Source organism: Scyliorhinus torazame, chromosome 5, assembly GCF_047496885.1.
Source record: "Scyliorhinus torazame isolate Kashiwa2021f chromosome 5, sScyTor2.1, whole genome shotgun sequence".
Taxonomy (NCBI): domain Eukaryota; kingdom Metazoa; phylum Chordata; class Chondrichthyes; order Carcharhiniformes; family Scyliorhinidae; genus Scyliorhinus; species Scyliorhinus torazame.
The window spans coordinates 154,483,540-154,505,777 of record NC_092711.1 but is presented as its reverse complement, the minus strand read 5'-3'; the positions used below and the strand labels follow the sequence as shown (position 1 = coordinate 154,505,777).

Genomic DNA, 22,238 nt, shown 5'->3' with positions numbered 1-22,238 from the left:
TGAAAAAACATTGCAGCATTCACAGCGGGGAGAGACCATACATGTGTTCTCTGTGTGGGTAAGGCTTCAATTGTCCAACTTCGAGAGACACAAGGAGACCCAAAACATGGAGAAACCATGGAAATGTGTGGACTGTGGGAAAGGATTCAAGGGCCCCATCTGCACTGGAAGCTCATCGACACATTCACACTGGGGGAAGGCCATTCACCTGCTCTCTCTATGGGAAGGGATTCACTCAGATATCCAGCCTGCAGGCACATCAGGGACTTCATACTGGGGAGAAGCCGTTCACCTGCTGTCAATGTGGGAGGGAATTCAGTGATTCCTCCACCCTGCAGAGACATCAGCGAGTTCACACTGGAGTGAAACCATTCACTTGCTCTCAGTGTGGGAAGGGATTCACTCAGTTATCCAGCCTGAAGTTACACCAGCGAGTTCACACTGGGGAGAGGCCGTTCATCTGCGCTCAGTGTGGGAAAGGATTAAATTACTCATCCACACTATGGAGACATCGACGAGTTCACACTGGGAAGAGGCTGTTCACTTGCTCTCAGTGTCGGAAGGGATTCAGTGATTCATCGCACCTGCTGAGACACCAACAAGTTCACAAATGATTACAAGGGTTGGAATTTGCTGTTATTGTTTCTGCTTCAATTACATCCAGGACTGCATTTTGTTCATTCTGACAATTGGTCAATGGGGAGGGTCGGAGGGTTTCTTTCTGCTGGACTGGCCGATCTCCCAACTTTGTCTGCAGTGGGTTGTTGCTCTTTGAGCCTTGTTGCGAATACATGGCTTCAAATTTCACAAGGATCTGTTGTACCAAAACCATAGTGTGTCTTTAACCCTTATACGATGGACAAATGACCATAAGTTGTATGATACAATAATATACTTTATTTACGATCACACAATTGTTACTGTTAATTAATCTCACACACATGCAAGTTGAACTCTAAACTAATGCACACAAGACCTTAACTTAACTTTCAAGTGACTGGCAAGTACGGGGCAGATATGGCCTTATCTGGAGTCCGCAGTCTGGCAGTGTTGAAAGTCTGTTGCTGGTCGTTGTTATACTCGGCTCTGGTCCTTCCATCGATGGCGTGGATGGTCTTCCTCTTCGGCCGGTGAAAGGTCACCGATGTTTGTTACTGTTGAGAGCTGCTGTCGAGAGAGCGAATGGTGGGCTGCGCAGCACCTTTTATCCCCAGGAGTTTGAGCCCCTTTGGGCGGTCCCAGGTGAAGGCCCAATCAATCGATCAGGGCTTGATCATCTTGATCGATAATGTTCAATTAAATCCGCTACCTTGCGGGGCTTGTCCTGACCGGCCATGTCCGTTGGTGTCCGAGGCACGTATGCCTTCCCAAATGAGGAAAACTGACGCCACCAAGTCTGCCACTTTGTCAATTTCCATTTAAGCCCATTGTCCCGGGATGGCCTTTTTCCTCGGCTGTTAGACAAACCAGCTTTTTGTCTATTTGGAAGCTGCAGCCTGTCTGTCCCTGAACTTGGCCACTTTTCCCAGCATCCTTTGCCGGACGCCACTTTAGGCGGCCACATATCCCTCCTCTTGATCCTGAACGCGAAGCGTGGTAGATCACAGACTTAGAACCAATACCTGCCCAGCATCCCCAGTCACCTGTCTATTAAGTAAGGCCCTAACACTAAATTCAGTTACATATTACAGATACTACGCAAATTCAACCTTACAATTACACACTTAACTATATGGGCAGCTGCTGCTCTACATCCCAGAGTGTTGAAAGAGGTGGCTGGAGAGATACATTGGTGATTATCTTTCACAATTCTATAGATTCTGGAATGGTTCCTGCAGATTGGAAGGTGGTAAATGTAACCCCAATATTTAAGGAGGGAGAAAGAAAATGGGGAACCACAGACCCATTAGTCTGACATCAGTCGGAGTGAAAATGCCAAAATCTATTACAAAGGATGTGATAACATACGAATTAGGAGCTGGAGTAGGCCACTCGGCCCCTCGAGCCTGCTCCACCATTCAATAAGTTCCCGGCTGATCTGATTGTAACCTCAACTCCACATTCCCACTGACCCCCCGATAACCTTTCACCCCCTTGCTTATCAAGAATCTATTCAACTCCGTCTTCAAAATATTCAAAGACTCTGCTTCTACTGTCCTTTGAGGAAGAGAGTTCCAAGACTCATAACCCTGAGAGAAAAAAGTTCTCCTCTGCCTTAAATGGGCAAGTTATTACTTTTAAAGTGACTCCAATTTCTAGATTCTCCCACAAGAGGAAACATCCTTTCCACATCCACCCTGTCAAGTCCCTCAGGATTTTATACGAATCAATCAAGTCACCTAAACTCCATCAGAGTCCAATCATTCCTCATAAGACCAGCCTCCAATTCCAGGTGTGAGTCCAGTAAGCCTTCTCTGAACTGTTTCCAAAACATTTACACCATTCCTTAAATGAGAGCAATACTGTACACAGTGCTCCAGATATGGTCTCACCAATGTCCTGTATAACTGAAGCATAACCTCGCTACTTTTGTATTCAATTCTCTTTTTGTGATTCATGCTCTTGGACACCCAGATCCCTCGGAGTCTCAGAGCTCTACAATCTCTCACTATTCAGATCAGAAACTTTTTTATTCTTCTGGCAACATGGACAATTTCTAATTTTCTCACATTATTCTCCATTTGGAAGATCTTTTCCCACTCACGTAACCTATCTCTATCCATTGTTGTCTCCTTATGTCCTCTTCACAAATTACTTTCCTACCTATCTTTATACCATCAGAGGTCAGAGCAGGAGTTGGCCATTCAGCCCATCGAGCCTGCGCCACCATTCAATACGATCATGGCTCATCATCCACTTCACGGTAGCAGTGGTTAGCACAGTTGCTTCACAGCTCCAGGGTCTCAGGTTCGATTCCGGCTTGGGTCACTGTCTGTGCGGAGCTTGCACTTTCTCCCTGTGTCTGCGTGGGTTTCCTCCGGGTGCTCCGGTTTCCTCCCACAGTCCAAAGATGTGCAGGTTAGGTGAATTGGCCATTCCAAATTGCCCTCAGTGTCCAAAAAGTTTGGGTGGGGTCACTGGATTACGGGGATAGGGTGGGGTTGTGGACTTAGGTAGGGTACTCATTCCAAGGGCCGGTGCACACTCAATGGGCCGAATGGCCTCCTTATGCATTGTAAATACGATGATTCTATGATTCAATGTCTTTTTCCCCACACTATCTCCATATCCATTTGTGTTATTGATATTTAGAAATCTGTCAGTTGGATGGCACGGTGGCCCAGTGGTTAGCACTGTTGCCTCATGGCACCAAGAACCTGAGTTTGATCCTGGCCCTGGGTCACTGTCCATGTGGAGTTTGCACATTCTCCTAGTGTCTTGTGGGTCTCAGATCCACAACCGAACTTATTGTGCAGCATTGGTGAATTGGCCTCGCTACACTGCCCCTTAATTAGAAAAAACTAATTTATTAAACAAAGAAAAAAAGAAATCTGTCGGTCTCTGCTTTAACCATACTCAGTGACTGAGCTTCCACAGCTCTCTGGGGTCGAGAATTCCAAAGATTTCTCTGAGTAAAGAAATGTCTCCTCCGAGACCAGTCCTAAGTGACTTCCCCCTTAGTTTGAATTTGTATCCCCTGGTTCCAGACTCTCCAACCAGGGGAAACATCTCACCTGCACCCACCCTGTTTATTCCTTTATGGATTTTGTAAGTTTCAATGAAATCCCCTCTCATTCCTTGGAACTCTAGAGAAAAGAGGCCTAGTTTCCCCAATCTCTCTTCCTGGGACAATCCTGCCAAACCCGGAACAAGTCTGGTGAAACTTTGTTGGGTTCCTCTGTGGCAATACCTTTCCTAAGGTAAGGGGAGTAAAACTGCACACATTACTCCAGCTGTGGTCTAAGCATTTCATAATGATCAATGTCAAGGCCACTGGATGGTATTCACTGAGGCACATTGCCTGGTTCTTCTTTGGCACCGGTATGATGGTGGTCTTGAAGCAGGTGGGAATCTCAGAACGGAGTAGGGAGAGGTTGAGGATGTCCGTGAACACACCTGCCAGTTGGTCCGCGCAGGATCTGGGTGCATGGCAGGGACTCCGTCAGGACCCGCCGCTTTCCGAGGGTTCACTTTCAAGACGGCCAATCTGACTTTGTACGCTGTGACGGTGGGCATGGGCGTGCCCAAGGCTGCTTGGGGCAGATGACAGGTTTGTTGGTTTCCTGCTCGAAATAAGCATAGAATGCATTGCGTTTGTTGGGAAGGGGTGCGCTGTTGCTAAAGATTCTACTCGGCTTTGCTTTTTAGCGCATTATGTTGTTTAAGCCTCGCCACAATCGATGAGAGTCCATGATTCTAGCTTAGTCTGGACAACTCTTCTGTTGTCTCTTGGCATCCCTGTTGGCTTTGCAGAGGTTGTACCCAGATTTTTTGTGTAGGTCAGGGTTGCCGGACTTGAATACCTCAGACGTGGCCTTCAGTCGAGAGTGAATCTCCGGATTCTGGTTGGGTAACGTACGTACTACCTTCTTTGACACACAATCGTCTACTCACTTGCTGATGAAGTCTGTGATGGTGCTGGCATACCCATTTAGGTTAGCTGCCGAGTTCTTGAATAGGGACAAGTCGAGAAGGAGCTCTTCTGTTGCCTCAGACCAGCATTTGCACAACCTTCTTAACCGGATTCTCCCGCTTAAGTTTCTGCTTGTATGCTGGGAAAAGGAGCACCATCTTGTGGTTCAACTTTCCAAAGTGCAGTCGGGATGGATCATCAGGTGCCCATGATGTTTGTGTAGCAGTGGTCAAGATGTTGGGGCCACTGTTGGGACAGGAAGTGTGTTGGTGGAATTTTCATAGATTATCATAGAATTTACAGTGTAGAAGGAGGCCATTCGGCCCATCAAGTCTGCACCGGCTCTTGGAAAGAGCACCCTACCCAAGGTCAACACCTCCACCCTATCCCCATAACCCAGCAACCCCAACCAACACTAAGGGCAATTTTGGACACTAAGGGCAATTTATCATGGCCAATCCACCTAACCTGCACATCTTTGGACTGTGGGAGGAAACCGGTGCACCCGGAGGAAACCCATGCACACACGGGGAGGATGTGCAGACTCCGCAGACAGTGACCCAAGCCGGAATCGAACCTGGGACCCTGGAGCTGTGAAGCAATTGTGCTATCCACAATGCTACCTACCGTGCTGCCCACTCTGGAGGTTGGCCTGTTTGAAGTGCCGGCCACGATGAACAAGGCCTCCGGGTATTCTGTTTCATTGTTATTTATAGCGGTTACAATTCATCAAGCGCCTTCTTCACTTCCACCTGGGGTGGGATGTAGACCCCCGTGATGATGGCAGAAGTGAACTCCATGGAAGGTAGTATGGACGGTACTTCACAGTCAGCTATTCCAGGTCCGGGGAGCAGTAGTTCGCAGGGTCGCTACGTCCGAGCACCAGGAGGAGTTGAGGAGGCAAAACCCTCCACCCACTCCAGGTTCAGTCCTGGATGTGATTAACAGCAGGAATAACAGCAGAATCAAACCCAACACCACTTGCGAACCATTTGGTGTCTCAGCATGTTGGACGACTGCGTGAATCCCTCCCCACAGTGAGAGCAGGTGAATGGCTTCTTTCCAGTGTGAACTCGCTGGTGCCTCCGCAATGTGGATGATGTTTGAAACCTCTGTGCAGTGAGAGCAGCTGAACAGTTTCTCCTCAGTGTGAATGCGCAGGTGGGGCATCAGTACCCGAGAGCTTTTAAACCTACTCCCACAGTCGGAGCATTTAAAGGGTCTCTCATTGGTGTGAGTGACATTGTGGCTCAGCAAGTGATGACCGAGTGAAGCTTTTCCCAGTCGGAGAGGTGAACGGGCTCTCCCCGGTGTGACCTCGCTCGTGTTTCATCAGGTTGGTGGAGGTTCTAAAGCTCTTTGTGCAGTGAGAGCAGCTGAACAGTTTCTCCTCAGAGTGAATGCGCTGGTGGGACATCAGTCGCTGTGAGCTTTTGAAACCCCTCCTGCAGTCAGAGCATTTAAAGGGCCTGCTCTTGGTGTGAGTGACATTGTGTTTCAGCAGGCTGGATAATTGAGCAAATCCCTTATCACACACAGAGCAGATGAACGGCTTCTGCCCGGTGTGAACTCTCTGGTGTCCCTGCAGGTGGGGTAACCGAGTGAATCCCTTATCACACACAGTGCAGATGAACGGCTTCTGCCCGGTGTGAACTATCTGGTGTCTCAGCAGGCTGGATAACCGAGTGAATCCCTTCCCACAGTCAGAGCAGTTGAATGGCCTCTCCCTGGTGTGAACTCGTTCGTGTCTCCGCAGGGTGCCAATGTCAGTGAATCCCTTTTCACACTGAGAGCAGGTGAAAGGCCTCTCTCCAGTGTGAACTCGTTCGTGTCTCCGCAGGTTGCCAATGTGAGTGAATCCCTTTTCACACTGAGAGCAGGTGAAAGGCCTCTCCCCAGTGTGAACTCGTTCGTGTTTCCGCAGGCTGCCAATGTCAGTGAATCCCTTTTCACACTGAGAGCAGGTGAAAGGCCTCTCTCCAGTGTGAACTCGTTCATGTCTCCGCAGGTTGCCAATGTCAGTGAATCCCTTTTCACACTGAAAGCAGGTGAAAGGCCTCTCTCCAGTGTGAACTCGTTTGTGTCTCCGCAGGTTGCCAATTTGAGTGAATCCCTTTTCACACTGAGAGCAGGTGAAAGGCCTCGCTCCAGTGTGAACTTGTTCGTGTCTCCGCAGGCCTCCAATGTGAGTGAATCCCTTTTCACACTGAGAGCAGGTGAAAGGCCTCTCTCCAGTGTGAACTTGTTCGTGTCTCCGCAGGTTGCCAATGTCAGTGAATCCCTTTTCACACTGAGAGCAGGTGAAAGGCCTCTCTCCAGTGTGAACTCGTTCATGTCTCCGCAGGTTGCCAATGTCAGTGAATCCCTTTTCACACTGAAAGCAGGTGAAAGGCCTCTCTCCAGTGTGACTGCGTTGATGTCTTTCCAGCTCGTGTGGGGCAATGTATCCCTTCCCACAATCCTCACATTTCCATGGTTTCTCCATGGTCCGGGTGATCTTGCATCTCACCGCGTTGGACGATCAGTTGAAGACTCGTCCACACGCAGAGCACCTATACAGTCTCTCCCTGCTGTGAATGGTGCCGTATTTTTTCAGGCTGTGTCACTGGTTAAAGCTCTTTCCACAGTCAGTGCTCTGTAACAGTCTCACACGTGTGTGTGTGTGTGTCTCAGTGCTTTTCCAGACACACTGATGTTTAAAATCTCTTGAAGCAGACAGAATAGACAAACATTTCTCCTTCTAGATTTAAAGGCCGATGATCCCAAGAATTGAGTGACTCAGTCAGTTCTTGACGTGATATTTAGTTTGAGATATCGGCCTCAAATTCCTCTCGTTCGAACTTCCTGCAAACAGATTTTACAATAGTAATCATTGTCAGTACAGGATAGAAACTCAGAACAGACAATTCTAGTTTCTATCGAACATTCTTTCCTCTCTCTTTCCCTGAAATGCTCTAAATCTCAATCCCACACACTCTCCCTCCATTCTCACTCTGCTATAACTAATATTCGCCCTCCCAATTCTCCTGAAGATGCTGATCCAGGCTGATTGATAGATCCAAGCTCACTGTTTCCTGTCCTGGACACAGAGACCTGTATTCACTTACTTTCCCTTCCAATTTTCCTGAAGGTGCTGATCAACAAATCTAAACTCACTAAAACCTGTACAAGAGTAGAGAATCTCCATACAAGTACATTTACTGATTAGAGATAGGGAAATTCTGGGGAAGAGTTTTATTTAGTCATGGAGTAGTCATGACAGGGAACTCACTGCCCACAAGGGTTGCGGAAGTCGAGATGATCAATAATTTAAAATAAAATAAGATGGTTACTTGAAGAAAATAAACTTTCAGGGGAACACAGATATCGAGGGGGAATGGGACTGACTGGATTGCTGTAGAGAGTCAGCATTGACTTGAGTTACCAAATGGATTCTGTCAGTGCTGCAATGACTGTATGACTGGAAATATATAATGTAGGTACAGTAATATTTACAAAAGGAGAAATAATAATACATGTATTGTCTTACAGAACCATCAATAATAGCTACAATACATACCATATAACAACACTCGACATATCTCTGTCCAATATTGAATTTTTAAAAATTAATTTACGGGATGTGGACAATGCTGGTTAGGCCAGCATTTATTGCCCATCCCAGTTGCCCTTCCGAAGTAGTGGTGAGCTGCTTTTTGAACTGCTGCAGTCCTTGAGGTGTAGGTACATCCCCTGTGCTGTTTTTTTTTCCCACTTTGTTTTTTTATAAATTTAGGATACCCAATTAATTTTTTACAATTAAGGGGCAATTTAGTGTGGCTAATCTACCTACCCTGCACATCTTTGGGTTGTGGGGGCGAAACGCAAGCAAACACGGGGAGAGTGTGCAAACTCCACGTGGACAGTGACCCAGAGCCGGGATTGAGCCTGGGACCTCGGAGCCGTAAAGCAGCAGCGCTAACCACTGCTCCACCATGCTGCCCTACATCCCCTGTGCTGTTCGGGAGCGAATTCCAGGATGTTGCCCCAGGGGCAGTGAAGGAACGGCAATATATTTCCAAGTCAAGGTGGTGAGCAACTTGTAGGAGAACTTCCAGGTGGTGGGCTTCCCAGGTTTCTGCTGCTCTTGTCCTTCTAGATGGGAGTGGTTGTGGGTTTGGAAGGTGCTGTCTGAGGAATCTTTATGAGTTACTGCAGTGTATCCTGTAAATGGTATACACGACTGCTACTGTTTGTCGGTGGTGGAAGGTTTGAATGTTTGTGGAAGGCGATGCAATCAATCAGGCTGCTTTGTCTGGATAGAGTCGAGCTTCTTGCGTGTTGTTGGAGCTGCACTCATCCAGCAAAGTGGAGGGTATTCCATTACACTCCTGACTTGTGCTTGTAGATGTCTGGTGGACAGGCTTTGGGGCATCAGGAGGCATGTTACTCACCGTAGGATTCCCAGCCCTTGATCTGCCTTGGTAGCTGCAGTATTAATATGGCTAGTCCAGTCCAGTTTCTGACCAATGGTAACCGCCAGGATGTTGGTTGAACCAAGGCTGTAATGAGGTAAGGAACTGAGAGACCCTGGCAGAGCCCAAACTGAGCGTCCTGGAGCAGGTTATTACAGAATAAGTGCCACTTAATAGGACCTTTGATGACTCCTTCCATTACTTTGCTGATGATGGAGAGTATTCCGACAGGGAAGTAATTAGCTGGGTTGGATTTGGCCTGTTTACTGACCCTTTAAATGTCAGCCATCTCCTGGGGAAACCAGCCCTTTAATTGTGAACATTGGGAAAGAGATCGTCCTTTTAGCCAGACAAATAAATGTGTCAAGCTGAGGGGGCAAAGGATGTTAATGTCTTTAAGAGAGAGAGACCTGGGCCAAGCTTTGCAGAGTCTGCACCCTCCCTGGATTCACTTCCTTTCCCTTCAGTTGCTGCAAGTGACCAATTGAAGGTCAGAATGAGAAAAGAAATGGAAAGGGGGAGAAAAGAAAGTGTTTTACTCACAGATGTTGGAGACAGGAGTCTGTGTGCAGCTCAAGCTCATTCAGGGTTGGGGGGAACAACAGCTTTCTCGGCAGAAACCTCCATGTGCAGCTTTCGCATCGAGACAATGGGGGAGCTTTGATTGGCGGAGGGGCAGAGTCTTTCCGGTCCTCCAATCTTCCCATTGGACAACACCTGAGAGGTAAGGTCCGGGGAAGTGAGCTCCCCGACGCATGCGCAGTCCCGGGTCAGGGAAGGGGCGATCACCGACGGCCGGAACTGTCAGCCGGTTGCTGGAAACCGTCTCGAGGATGTGTTGGGGGAGACGGAACTGAGGGTGGGGGCGGCGCTCGCGTGTCCGCGCGCCGGCGTGTGCGCACTAATGCAGTGACGTCACCACGGAGCGAATGGATTCCTATTGGCTGATTTAGAGAATGAATTCCTTTGTGATGTCACAACGTGGAGGTTAAACAATGGGTTTCAGACTAAAACGTCCTCCTCTGGGCAACATCTGGGAGCAAATCAATGTCTGCCCCTTTCAGAAGTTCATACGATATAAGAACAGAATTAGGCCATTTGGCCCATCGAGTCTGCTCCGCCATTCAGTCATCGCTGATCTCATCCTGGCCTTATCTCCACCGTCCTGAGAGTTCTTCAGAACCCTTCAACCAGATTAAAAATCTGTCTAACTTCTCCCTAAATTTACTCACTGTCCCAGCTCCTCTGCACTCTGGGGTAGTGAATTCCACAGATTCACAGCCCTTGGGAGAAGCAGCTTCTCCTCAACACTGTTTTGAACAGGGCAGCACTGTGGCCCAGTGGTTAGCACTGCTGCCTACGGCGCTGAGGATCTGGGTTCGATCCCGGCCCTGGGTCAATGTCTGTGTGGAATTTGCACTTACTCCCTGTGTCTGCGTAGGTTTCACCCCCACAACCCAAAGATGTGCAGAGTAGGTGGATTGGTCACACTAAATTATTGCCCTTTAATTGAAAAAAAAATAATTGGGTATTCTTAAAAAAAATTTTTTTTTAAATTAAAACTGTTTTGAATTTGCTACCGCTTACCGTAAGACTATTACCTCTCGTTCTGGAATGCCCCACAAGAGGCAGCAGCTGCTCCAAGTATACTTTATCTTTCCATTTCTTTCCTCATTCTGAGGGGACAGTGGTGACTTGCAGCAGCTGAAGAGAAAGGAAGTGAATCCAGTCTGTATGTTCCACACATTTTGAGTTCAGTAACATAGACATATTTCTGTCTGGCAGCCTGCATGGAGATTTTCAGGCCTCTCCAAGACGGGGAGCAGGGATCTGTCAGTCAGCCTGAATCAGCACCTTTAGAGAATTAGGAGGATGAATATTACAGCAGAGTGAGAATGGAGGGAGAGTGTGTTGGATGGAAACTAGAATTGCCTGTTCTCAATTTCCATTTGTAAATTCCTTTTACAGGATATTAGATGAAGATTTGCAGAAAAAAACCTAACGCCACTTCAGGATTTGGAGGAGTCACTTGGTTTATGGGGACCTGAATATCATCAGGAGAACCATCACTGCAAAAGACACTTCTGGGGTTAAGGATTGCCAATCAGGAAAAGGAACAGAATGGAAGTAAACACAGGAACGAAGAATCACATTGGGCTGCTTCCAGGAGAATTGAGTTACAACTTCAGCGACGTAACCATGGAGTGTGATTTTTGATTGTCTTAAAAGTAAAAGGGCTACATTCTATTTGTAGTTTAAGGGATACGTTCCCTATAAAAATAGTGTTTAGGCATTGTTGCTTCTAGTTTGTTGCAGTAAAGTCATAAAACCTGAAGTTTTTGTCTTATGACTCATTAATTTGTTCACTGGGTTTAGAATTTATCTTTTAAAATTCCTGATCTTTTCAGAGATCTTACACAGTTGGTTTTGAGTCACAAGTTTCAACTTCCCATTTAAGCCTCAGGCAACTTGCTGTCTCTCTCTTGCTCATGTCAATAACAGCCCAGTAACAGAGCTGAAGGCTGGAGATGCTGTGACCGCATGTCGGAGCTGGAATCAGTTGAAAGAAGAACCATAGTTTCTGGTTGAGCTTTGTGTTAGCTGTCCAACCAGGCTGACCATATATAAATAGCTAACCAGGTATTATGTTGTGATGAGGGTTTAGAAACAGACCCTGGGTAGACGAGTTCACTGAAGCTGTGGGCTTGTCAGCTGTACAATGAAACCAGGCATCAAACAGCCACAGACACCTGTAATATTGGACACTGGGTTTAATCCTGTTCTGTATTAAACAGACCTATTTGAATCTGGGTGATTGTGATATAGTTAATCTGACCCTTTGTTCATTCAATTCCAAAAGTGAATAACATTGATTCAAGTACAGTGACTACCTTGTCAATCTGTCAATAAAGTGGTGTCGGTTCATGCTGATCCGTGTCTGAAAGCAATTCCATTACTTATTTTTGTTACTGACTAGACTGTCTCTCTCTTCTCTCCTCTCTCTCTCCTGCCTCTCCCAGTCTCTGGTGTTCCTCTCTCTCTCTGGTGCCTCTCACCCCCTCTGCTTCCTCTCTCTCCCTCTGTCTCTCTCAGCTGTCTCTCACTCTCTTCAGTGAGAGGATGGTTTAGCACACTGGGCTAAATTGCTGGCTTTTAAAGCAGACCAAGGCAGGCCAGCAGCACGGTTCGATTCCTGTACCAACCTCCCCGAACAGGCGCCGGAATGTGGTGACTAGGGGCTTTTCACAGTAACTTCATTGAAGCCTACTCGTGACAATAAGCGATTTTCATTTCATTTCATTTTCATTTTCATTTCATTTCATTTCAGTGCTTAGGAAGGCAGGTGGGATAGTTTCCTTTGGTAGCCGAGGGTTGAGATTATGAGAACAGGGAGATTGTGCTGGAACTGCATCAAACACCAGTTAGACCACAGCCATATTACAGGAAGGATGTGATCATCCGAGAGAGACTGCAGAGGAGATTATTTATTTATTTAAATTTAGTGTGCCCAATTAATTTTTTCCAATTAAGGGGCAATTTATTGTGGCCAATCGACCTACCCTGCACAACTTTGTGTTGTGGGGGTGAAACCCACGCAAACACAGGGGGAATGTGCAAACTCCACACGGACAGTGACCAGGGCCAGGATTCGAACCTGGGACCTCATGCTGCCCGTTGCAGAGAAGATTTATGATGATGTTACCAGGGATGGAGAATTTTAACTATGAGGAAAGTTTGCATCTCCCCAGTGTGAATTCGCCGGTATACAGTGAGTTGCTGAATCTAGTCCCACAGTGAGAGCACCTGAACGGTCTCTCATCAGTGTGAACAAGCTGATGGGACATCAGTTCCCTGGACATTTTATAGAATTTCCCACAGTTTAAACATTTGAAAGGTCTGTCTTTAATAATAATCATCTCTATTGTCACAAGTAAGCTGACATTAACATTGCAATGAAGTGAAAAGCCCCGAGTCGCCACATTCTGCCGTCTGTTCGGGTACACGGTGGGAGAATTCAGAATGTCCAAATTACCGAACAGCACGATAGATAAACTCGGTCAGTTCTCACTGGAACGACGGAGGTTGAGAGGCGAGCTGATAGAGGTCTACAAGATTATGAGTGGCATGGACAGAGTGGATAGTCAGATGCTCTTTCCTAGGGTAGGAGAGTCAAGTACTAGGGGACATAGGTTTAAAGTGCGCGGGGAAAAGTTCAGAACAGATGTACGAAGCAGGTTTTTTATACAGGGTGGGAAATATATGGAACGTGCTGCCTGGGGAGGTGGTGGGAGCAGGTACGGTCAAGGCAGTTAAGGGACAACTAGATAAATATATGACTAGGGTGGGAATGGAAGGATATGGACTCCATAAGTGCAGACGGTTTTAGTTTAGGCAGGTACCATTATCGACGCAGGCTTGGAGGGCCGAAGGGCCTGTTCTGTATTGTTCTGTTTTTTTTTTAAATTTTGGGGTTCCCAATTCATCTTTTCCAATTAAGGGACAATTTAGCATGTTCAATCCACCTACCCTGCACATTTTTTGGGTTGTGGGGGTGACACCCACGCAAACACGGAGAGAATGTGCAAACTCCACACGGACAGGGACCCAGAGCTGGGATTGAACCTGGGACCTCGGTGCCGTGAGACTGCAGTGCTACCACTGCGCCACCGTGCTGCTCTTGCATATTGTTCTATGTTCACCTCTTTCAGGACTCGTGGGAGGAAACTGGAGCACCCGGAGGAAACCCACGCAGACACGGGGAGAACATGCAGGCTCCGCACAGCCAGTGACCCAAGCCGCGAATCGAACCTGGGACCCTGGCGCTATAAAGTAACAGTGCTAACCATTGTGCTACTGTATCACCCCAATATGATCCCACTAGTGTTTCAGAAAGGTGGATGAATCCCTTCCCACAATCAGATGAATGGCCTCTCCCTAGTGTGAATTCGCTGGTGGACAGTGGGTTTAGATGATCGCCTGAACCCAGCCCCGCAGTGAGAGCACCTGAACGGTCTCTCATCAGTGTGAATATATTGGTGGGACATCAGCTCCCAGGAGCCTTCATAACATTTCACATAGTCTGGGCATTTAAAAGGTCTCTCATCAGTGTGAACATGTTGATGGTACATCTGTTTTCCAGAGCTTTTAAAGCACTTCCCACAGTGCAGACATTTGAAAGGTATTTTGTCAGTGTGAACTCGCTGGTGTCTCAGCAGGGTGAATATATGAGTGAATCTCTTCCCACACTCAGTACAGGCAAATGGTCTCTCCCCAGTGTGAACTCGCTACTGTTTCAGTCGCTTGGATGAATCAATCAATCCTTTTCCACACACACAGCAGGTGAACAACTTCTCTCCAGTGTGAACCTGCTGTTGTGTCAGCAAGTTTGATGACCAAGTAGATCTCTTCCCACACACGGAGCAGATGAATGGTCTCTCCCCAGCGTGAGTGTGTCGATGAGTTTCCAGCTCAGATGGGAAACCAAATGCCGCCTCACAATCCCCACATTTCCACGGTTTCGAGCCAGTGTGAATGCGCTTGTGTCTTGACAGGCCAGAAGATTGGCTGAAACCTCGTCCACACACACACACACAACACATGTATGGTTTCTCTTCACTGTGAACGGTGTTTTTTCCTTCCATGTGAATCGATGGAATTCCCTGCCCAGTGAAGCAGTTGAGGCTCCTTCATTAAATGTTTTCAAGATAAAGATAGATAGTTTTTTGAAGAATAAAGGAATAAAGGGTTATGGTGTTCTGGCGGGAAAGTGGAGCTGAGTCGACAATACATCAGCCATGATCTCATTGAATGGCGGAGCAGGCTCAAAGGTCCAGGTGGCCGACTCCTGCTTCCAGTTCTTATATTATGTTCAAAACCTGTTGATATTCAGTAACGATAACTTAAGCGACTCCGTCAGATCCTGATGTGATGTTTCCCAAATGCAAACCTTCCCCTTCCAATATCCCGTGAAATCAGTTTAGACAGAAAAAAAGGAGTGAGAGAAAATCCAGAAAAACACAAAGGTGGATTGTGAAATTGAGCTGAAATCTGGTCATTTGTGAGGCCGGCACTAGGAAAAGGTGACCTTGAAAACTGCCAGATGTTCACAAAAGAACAACTGATTCACTGATGTCGTTCAGGGAAGGGAACCATCCACAGGTCTGGGCCAGAAAAGTTTCAGGCCTCTGTGGGGGGAGGAGAGTGAGAAAAGATTGAGAGCAGAGGCGGAGGAGAGGGAATTTATATTTCCAAAATCTAACCAGAACATTGACAGAATCTCCCAAACCCTCAACCTCCGCCTCCTTGAAGGACCAGGATATTGGGTCTGTGAACACCATCACATCCAAGTTCCCCTCCAAGGCACACACAGTTCTGACAGTAAGTAATGGGTGAGCAGAAACTTTCTCCACTTCAATATTGGGAAGACATTGCGTTCAGCCCCTGTAACAAACTCCATTTATTAGCCACTGACTCCATCCCTCACCCTGGTCATTGTTTTGAGATTGAGATTAAAAGAGATTGTCCAAATGGTTGGTGTGATATTTGACCCTGTGACTTGCTCCCAACCACATATTTACATCATCTTGAAGACTGGATTCCACCTCAGTAACATTGCCTGACTCCACCCAAGGCTCAGAGCATCTGTTGCTAAAACTCTGATCTATTCCTTTGTAACCGCTGAGAGATCTATGCTCCTCAAATTGATACTTCCTGAGTATTCCTGATTTTATTTACTCTGTCTTAGGTGGCATCACCTGAAGGTGCCAAGACCACAAGACTTTGTAAGGTGCACCTTGTACACCACCTTCAGCGGTATCAGCCCCAGCCTCGCACACAAAGTTGAGGCGTTTAGCCTCCACAGCACACACCCTCCTCCAGTGCCACACCCAGCTTTTCCTCCCACTTCGCCTTAACCCCTCCATGGACACCCCATCCTCCTCCAAAACCCTCCTGTAAATCACCGAGACGACCCCACCCCCCCTCCCCCTGTCCGTTGACAGCACCACCTCCAACAGCGAGGAGACAGGCACTATTGGGAAGGTCGGGAAGACCTTCCTTGCAAAGTCCAGCACCCGCATATACCTAAAACATTCTCCCCACGCCAACCCAACCATCTCAGTCAGCCCCTCAAAGCTCGTAAACTGCCCTCCCAGAAACAGAGATTCTATAATTCTAACTTTTAAAAAATATTTTAGAGTAGCCAATTATATTTCTTTTCCAATTAAGGGGCAATTTAGCGCGGCCAATCCACCCAACCAGCACATCTTTGGGTGTGAATATAATTGTAACTTATGATGACCACTCGTGTGCCCTACTGAACTTATCTTTACCCCTTGTCATTGTCAGCAGTCCCTTCTTGGTGCAATATGTAGATAGTACAACGAGGGAAGGGGCAGTACTGGATCTGGTATTGGGGAATGAGCCTGGACAGGTGGTTGAGGTTTCAGTAGGGGAACATTTTGGGAGTAGTGAACATAATTCCATATGTTTTAGGGTACTTTTGCCACAGATATTTGGGCACAAAAGGCAGGACGTCCCTTGAGGTAGTAGGATCCAGAGAGCAGGATTTACATCCTTTTCTTTCCTTCCCTGCTTCCACCCTGCCTCATCGTTAAGTCATTGGGACTCAAAGGGTGACCCAGTTTGATGGACAGGTTGTCTCTATTCGAAACAATGGGGGACAAGCTCCACCCAGCTATGAAAATAATGCCCCCAACGTGATGGCGGCCGCACATGCTCAGTGCTGCACATTGCCCCCAATAAAGATGGTGATCATTAACCGGGACGATTTAAGGGATCTTTGGCCCCGCTCAGTACAAATGCGATTGATGAGTTTTTGAGGGAGTTTGTAGATCACACAACCTGTATAGAAATCTTCCCGTCCACACGCCGGTTCCATCATACGCTCCGATCTGTAATTTTACGCTTACAAATTACGGATCCGAGAAAAAAAGCATCCACCCCTCGCCATTTCCCGCACTGCGTATGCTTCATTCACTACCCCTCATTCGCTCAGATTGGTTGGAGGACCAGCCGCTCCCATTCGGTCCTCCAGTCCTGCCCCCTATTATTAGTGGTCCTGAGCTGCCGTCAATCATTCCCCTGGGCATTGTGATCTGGAGCATGCGCAGTGCGGTTGATGAGGTGAGACAGTAGCGCGCAGGTGCAATGCTATTGTTCGTCTGGAGGAGAGTCCTTTGTCCCGTGGAAGCAAAGTTAGTATCAGGCGGTGGGAGGGAGGATCCGCAAACCCTTCACAATCATTGTCAGCTCCCTGGTTTGCAGCTGCGGGGCTTCTCCCTTCTAGGAACAGGCCCAGGTTAACGGTCACCATCCTGCTTCAGCGACTGGAGGATAGTTCACATCAGAGGATGGGGGAGGGAGACAATAAATAAGAGCTCACACTTTGCACTCAAATCAATGAGGACTCTGATCTCTGGAAAGGAAGGAAACCCTGGGAGATGGGCGGGGAGAATTTGCAAACACCCACTGGAGGCCCCAAACCGCCAAAAAGAACACACAGATCCTGATTTTGCAGCTCCCGGGGCTTGTTTGCTTCAGCTGTGGCCGTCTTGGTGAAACAACAGAGTGGGCGGGGTATCAGGATTCCAGTGACCAGGAGAGAAAATTACCGATTTATTCTCACTGCACAGAGGGACTTGAGAACTGAACCCAGCCAGAGTGGAGGGAGCGGGTAAACTGTAAGGAATGGAATTTTGAAGGTGGTTTGAAAGGTTTGGCAGACTGACAAACTCTCATGGTGAAAATTAAAGGTAAGCCTGCACGGGTCTGTGTGAAGAGGTGGGCGGTGTTGGGTGGGCTGCTGACAGAAATGCGAGGCCAGGGAGGGGGTGGTTGGCTGCCAGAACGGTTGGAACAGAGTTCTACATAGGTCCAGTTGACGAGTCAGACACCCAAGCAGCAAATCTCAGTGGATTCAAATATGGCCCATAAAATGTGGGCTGGTTTGTCACCCTGGGGTTTGGATTCCAGCATAGGGAGGAGGGAGAATGGATGTGATGAGGATTTACTGTTTCACAGAAAGAAGTGCAGAAAACCTGTTCCAAACAAACTAGAATTGTCTCTCCTTCATTTTTATTCGGTATTGACAATGATGATGTTTATAAACTCTTTTTATGGGAAATTTGAAATTTACAGGTGTGAAATCGTCGAACCTGGAGAGACACAAGGACATCCACACCATAGACAAACCATGGAAATGTGGGGCCTGTGGGAAGGCATTCATATCTCCATCCCAACTGGAAACTCATCTGCGTAGTCACTCAGGGGAGAGACCTTTCACCTGCTCCATGTGTGGGAAACAATTTCATCGATTGTTCAACCTTTGCACACACCAGCGAATTCACACTGGAGAGTGACCATTCATCTGCTCTGTGTGTATGAAGGGATTCAGCAGTTCATCACACCTGCTGAAACACAAACGTGGTCACACTGGGGAAAGTCCGTTCATCTGCTTCAAGTGTGGGAAGAGATTTACTGATTCATCTGACCTTCTAACACACCAGCGAGTTCACACCGGGGAGAGGCCTTTCAACTGCTCCATGTGTGGGAAGAGATTCACGCTGTCACAAAACCTAATGAGACACAGGCGAGTTCACAAATAACTTTTGGGAGTAGATTCAGCTGAACGGATGATCTCAGTGTCAGTGACAAAGAAATCAATGAGCTCCTTGCACTTGTTTGAAGTCAGGAGAGAGATTTAAGAAGATGATCATGAAGAACAGATTCTGAGTTGTCCTTGCTTCCAGGAACAATCCAGAAATAGTGACCAGTTTAGGCAGAGGAGAGCAGAGCCAGGTAGAGCTGGATGTGTTGCTGCTGCCTCTGGTAATCAACAGTTCAACCAGTTGATAAGACTGCGCCAAGTGAAAAGGGGATTGGTAAGAATGAGAAAATGGGCAGCAAATGATCTCAAGTTTACAGATGATAAAGGTTGGGATGCTGTTCAGGAGTGTGTTGGAATCATCAAGTTTAAAGATAACAGTTGCATAGATGTTGGTTTCAGAGCAGATACACTGAGGTGTGGGCTAGGTCGGGCAATATTATTGAGCTGGATATAAACAGTCTTAGTGATGGTGCAAATATGTAGTCAAAAGCTCATCTTCTGGTCAAATATGACATTGAAATCTGCATTAGTCACACACTGTGCGCGTACCACCTACAAGATGCACTGCAGCAACTCAACAAGGCTCTTTGGACAGTACTTTTCAACTTGTGACCGCCTCATACGACAAGCACAGCAGACACATGAGAACACCATCACCTGCAGGTTCCCCTCCAAGCCACACAACATCCTGACTTGGAACTATGTCCCTGTTCCTTCACTGTTGTTGGGTGAAAATCCTGGAATTCCCACCCTGGCCACACTGTGGCCCAACCTACACATCATGCATTACATCAGTTTGAGAAGACAACTCACCACCATCTTCTCGAGGGCAATTAGGAGTGGGCAATGATTTCTCCCAGCAATATCCACTCCCTGTGAAAGGATAAAATAAACAGTTGCCAGGGAGGTGGATGGTGACTAGAGAATGGAGTTTGTAGCAGGGCCATAAGACAATGGCTTCACTATTTATTTTTAAAAATAAATTTAGAGTACCCAATTATTATTTTCCAATTTAGCGTGGCCAATCCACCTACGCTGCACATCTTTGGGTTGTGGGGATGAAACCCACGCAGACACTGGGAGAATGTGCAAACTCAATGACTTCACTATTTCCAATGTTTAATTGGAGGAAATGTCTGCTCACCCAATTCTGGATGTCAGACAAGTCAGGACGATGTGTGAATTGGAGGTGGTGGTTTTCATATACACCTCTTACTTTGGGGAAGTTGGGGGTTTGAGATTCTGTCAAAGTTATTATTCAAGTTGTAGTTGGATAAAATTTGTCTCCTTTACCTCCTGCCTCTCCACTTCTATTTTTCCTCTTCTACTCCCAAAGTGTCCAGAGTCTAGTGTAGGCCCACTGACCCAGGGTGACCGGCCGCCATCTTGGTAGAAACAAAGTAGAAACTTGGTAGAAGCGGCGCATGTGCGGCCATTTTGGTGAGGGAACAGGAAGTGGAGGCTTCAGGGTCCCAGTGACCAGGAGAAAAATCATTCTGAACCCTGGACCAGCTCTACCCTCCCATCCAATAATTTTAATATTCAAACATATTTTTCTGTTGATATTTTTGAAATACTCTCGTACTGCCCACTGTAAAACCTTCACTGAACTACCTGTATCACAATGGCAGTTGAGCAAAACTCAGTGAGTTCCAGGATCTGCCTGAAAAGGCAGCGATACGATTCACTAATTAATTTTAAAAGAGAGGTGGATAGTTACCTGAGTATGAGAAGGTGCAAGGCGAGGGACATGAAACGGGAATGAGGGACTGAACAAGTCCGTTCTTTCTAAAAGTCAGCACAGGAAAGATGGGCTGAACAACCCCCATCGCCCCCTTGTGCAATGCACCTCTACGATTCTCGGAACTTGAATGGAACCAAAATAAAATCCGAAATCGTTATTGGTCATTTTACGAAATGTAAAGAGGACACTGTCCATCAAGAGCCACTTAAGAGCAGAATAAACAGGAGCAGTTGGAGGACATAGAGCCTGCTCCACTTTTTCTCCTTGTCGCCATTTTCCTTCTTTCCCTCTGCATCCAATAATCTCTTGAATTCAGTCTTGAATATACTCAGCGACTGAGCATCCACAGCCTTCAAGGGTATAGAATTCCAATTTACAAACTTGAATGAAGAAACGCCGCATCTTATTCACATATTGCCACTAACATCTCAAGATGTTTTACCGGAGGATAGGCAGACAGGGATTCCTACAAATAGTTGTTTGTGGTTCATTGCAGTTCCTTGACAAGGTATCGGCTTTATTCTGAGTGTTGTGAAGGCTGAGCTGACTTTTCTGGTACGCCTGCTTTCCAGAGATGATCAGACAAGAGTAATGCTGCTGGGCTCAACGCTTTTTCATCAACAATGATTCAGCCTCTGCAGGAAATTGAGAAAAGAGGCAGCATCGCTCTTCGGCCACACAGGATAGTACTGGTTAGATTCAATGTCTTTATCCAGAGGGTGTGGAACTTGCCGCCACAGGGACTGGTTGAGGAAAACAGCATGAATGCACTTAGCAGTTGCAGACACAAGAGAGAAAGGAATAGAAAGACCTGCTGACAGAGAGAAGCGATAGGCTCATGGGGAATATATAGACTGACACTGGATACAATGACCTGTTTTTGTGCTGTCTATTGAGTTTCATTCTACTTTGATTCTTTTTACAGGGTATTGGAATGGAAAGACTTACAGACAGAAAACTCAAGGTTTAAGAGCCTTTTGATTTGTCAGGATATGAATATCATCGGCCCCTGAATGTGGAAGGAGAAATGTTTGTCTTCTATCTGTGGGAAGGTCAGTGTAACTGGAAAAAGCACCGAGACACATACATATGCAAGTGAATGTGTTCCAGTGAGCTGACTGTGAAAAGAGCCTTAACCAGTTACACAGCCTGAAAAAACATCACATCATTCACAGCAGAGAGAAACTGTACACGATGTTCTGTGTGTGAATGAGGCTCCAATCTGGAGAGACACAAGGTCATCGGCACCATGGAGAAACGGTGGAAATGTGGAGACTGTGGGAAGGGGTTCAAATCTCCATCCCTGCCGGAAGCTCATCAACGATCAACGCAGTCACACTGGGGAGAGACCATTCACCTGCTCCCTGTGTGGAAAGGGATTTACACAGTCAGCACACCTTATGAAACATCAACTTGTGCACAGTAATACGAGATCTTTTAAATGTTCTGACTGTGAGAAGAGCTTCAAAAGTGAAATGGATCTGCTGAGACACCAGCGAGTTCACACCGGAAAGAGGCCATTCACCTACTCCGAGTGTGGGAAGGGATTCACTCAGTCAGCCAACCTGCTCACACACCAGCAGGTTCACACTGGGGAGAGGCTGTTCCCTTGCTCTGTGTGTGGGGAAAGATTTAATCATTTATCTAACCTGCAGAGACACCAGACAGTTCACACTGGAGAGAGGTCGTTCACCTGGTCTGAGTGTGGGAAGAGATTCCTTCACTTATGGAACCTTGCTACACATCAACTTGTTCACAGTGATCAGAAACCTTTTAAATGTTCTGACTGTGAGAAGAGCTGTAAACTACATCTGATCTGCTGAAACACCAACGCACTCA

The 22,238-nt window shown here is 46.9% G+C and overlaps 1 protein-coding gene and 1 long non-coding RNA gene across 2 annotated transcripts; one reads left to right on the top strand and one right to left on the bottom strand.

Annotated features, from left to right (window-relative positions):
- Nucleotides 1–5,105: 5,105 nt before the first annotated feature.
- LOC140420157 (uncharacterized) lies at nt 5,106–9,862 on the bottom strand. Its single transcript, XM_072504182.1, has 2 exons — nt 9,571–9,862; nt 5,106–7,417 (listed from the first exon to the last, which is right to left on the bottom strand). Exon 2 carries the CDS (start codon nt 7,056–7,058, stop codon nt 5,799–5,801), a length of 1,260 nt encoding a protein of 419 aa, XP_072360283.1. The 5' UTR covers nt 7,059–7,417; nt 9,571–9,862; the 3' UTR covers nt 5,106–5,798.
- LOC140420158 (uncharacterized) lies at nt 9,782–11,362 on the top strand. The gene is made up of 2 exons (XR_011946210.1): nt 9,782–9,886; nt 10,996–11,362. It is a non-coding gene; the product is annotated as an uncharacterized lncRNA (long non-coding RNA).
- Nucleotides 11,363–22,238: the final 10,876 nt, after the last annotated feature.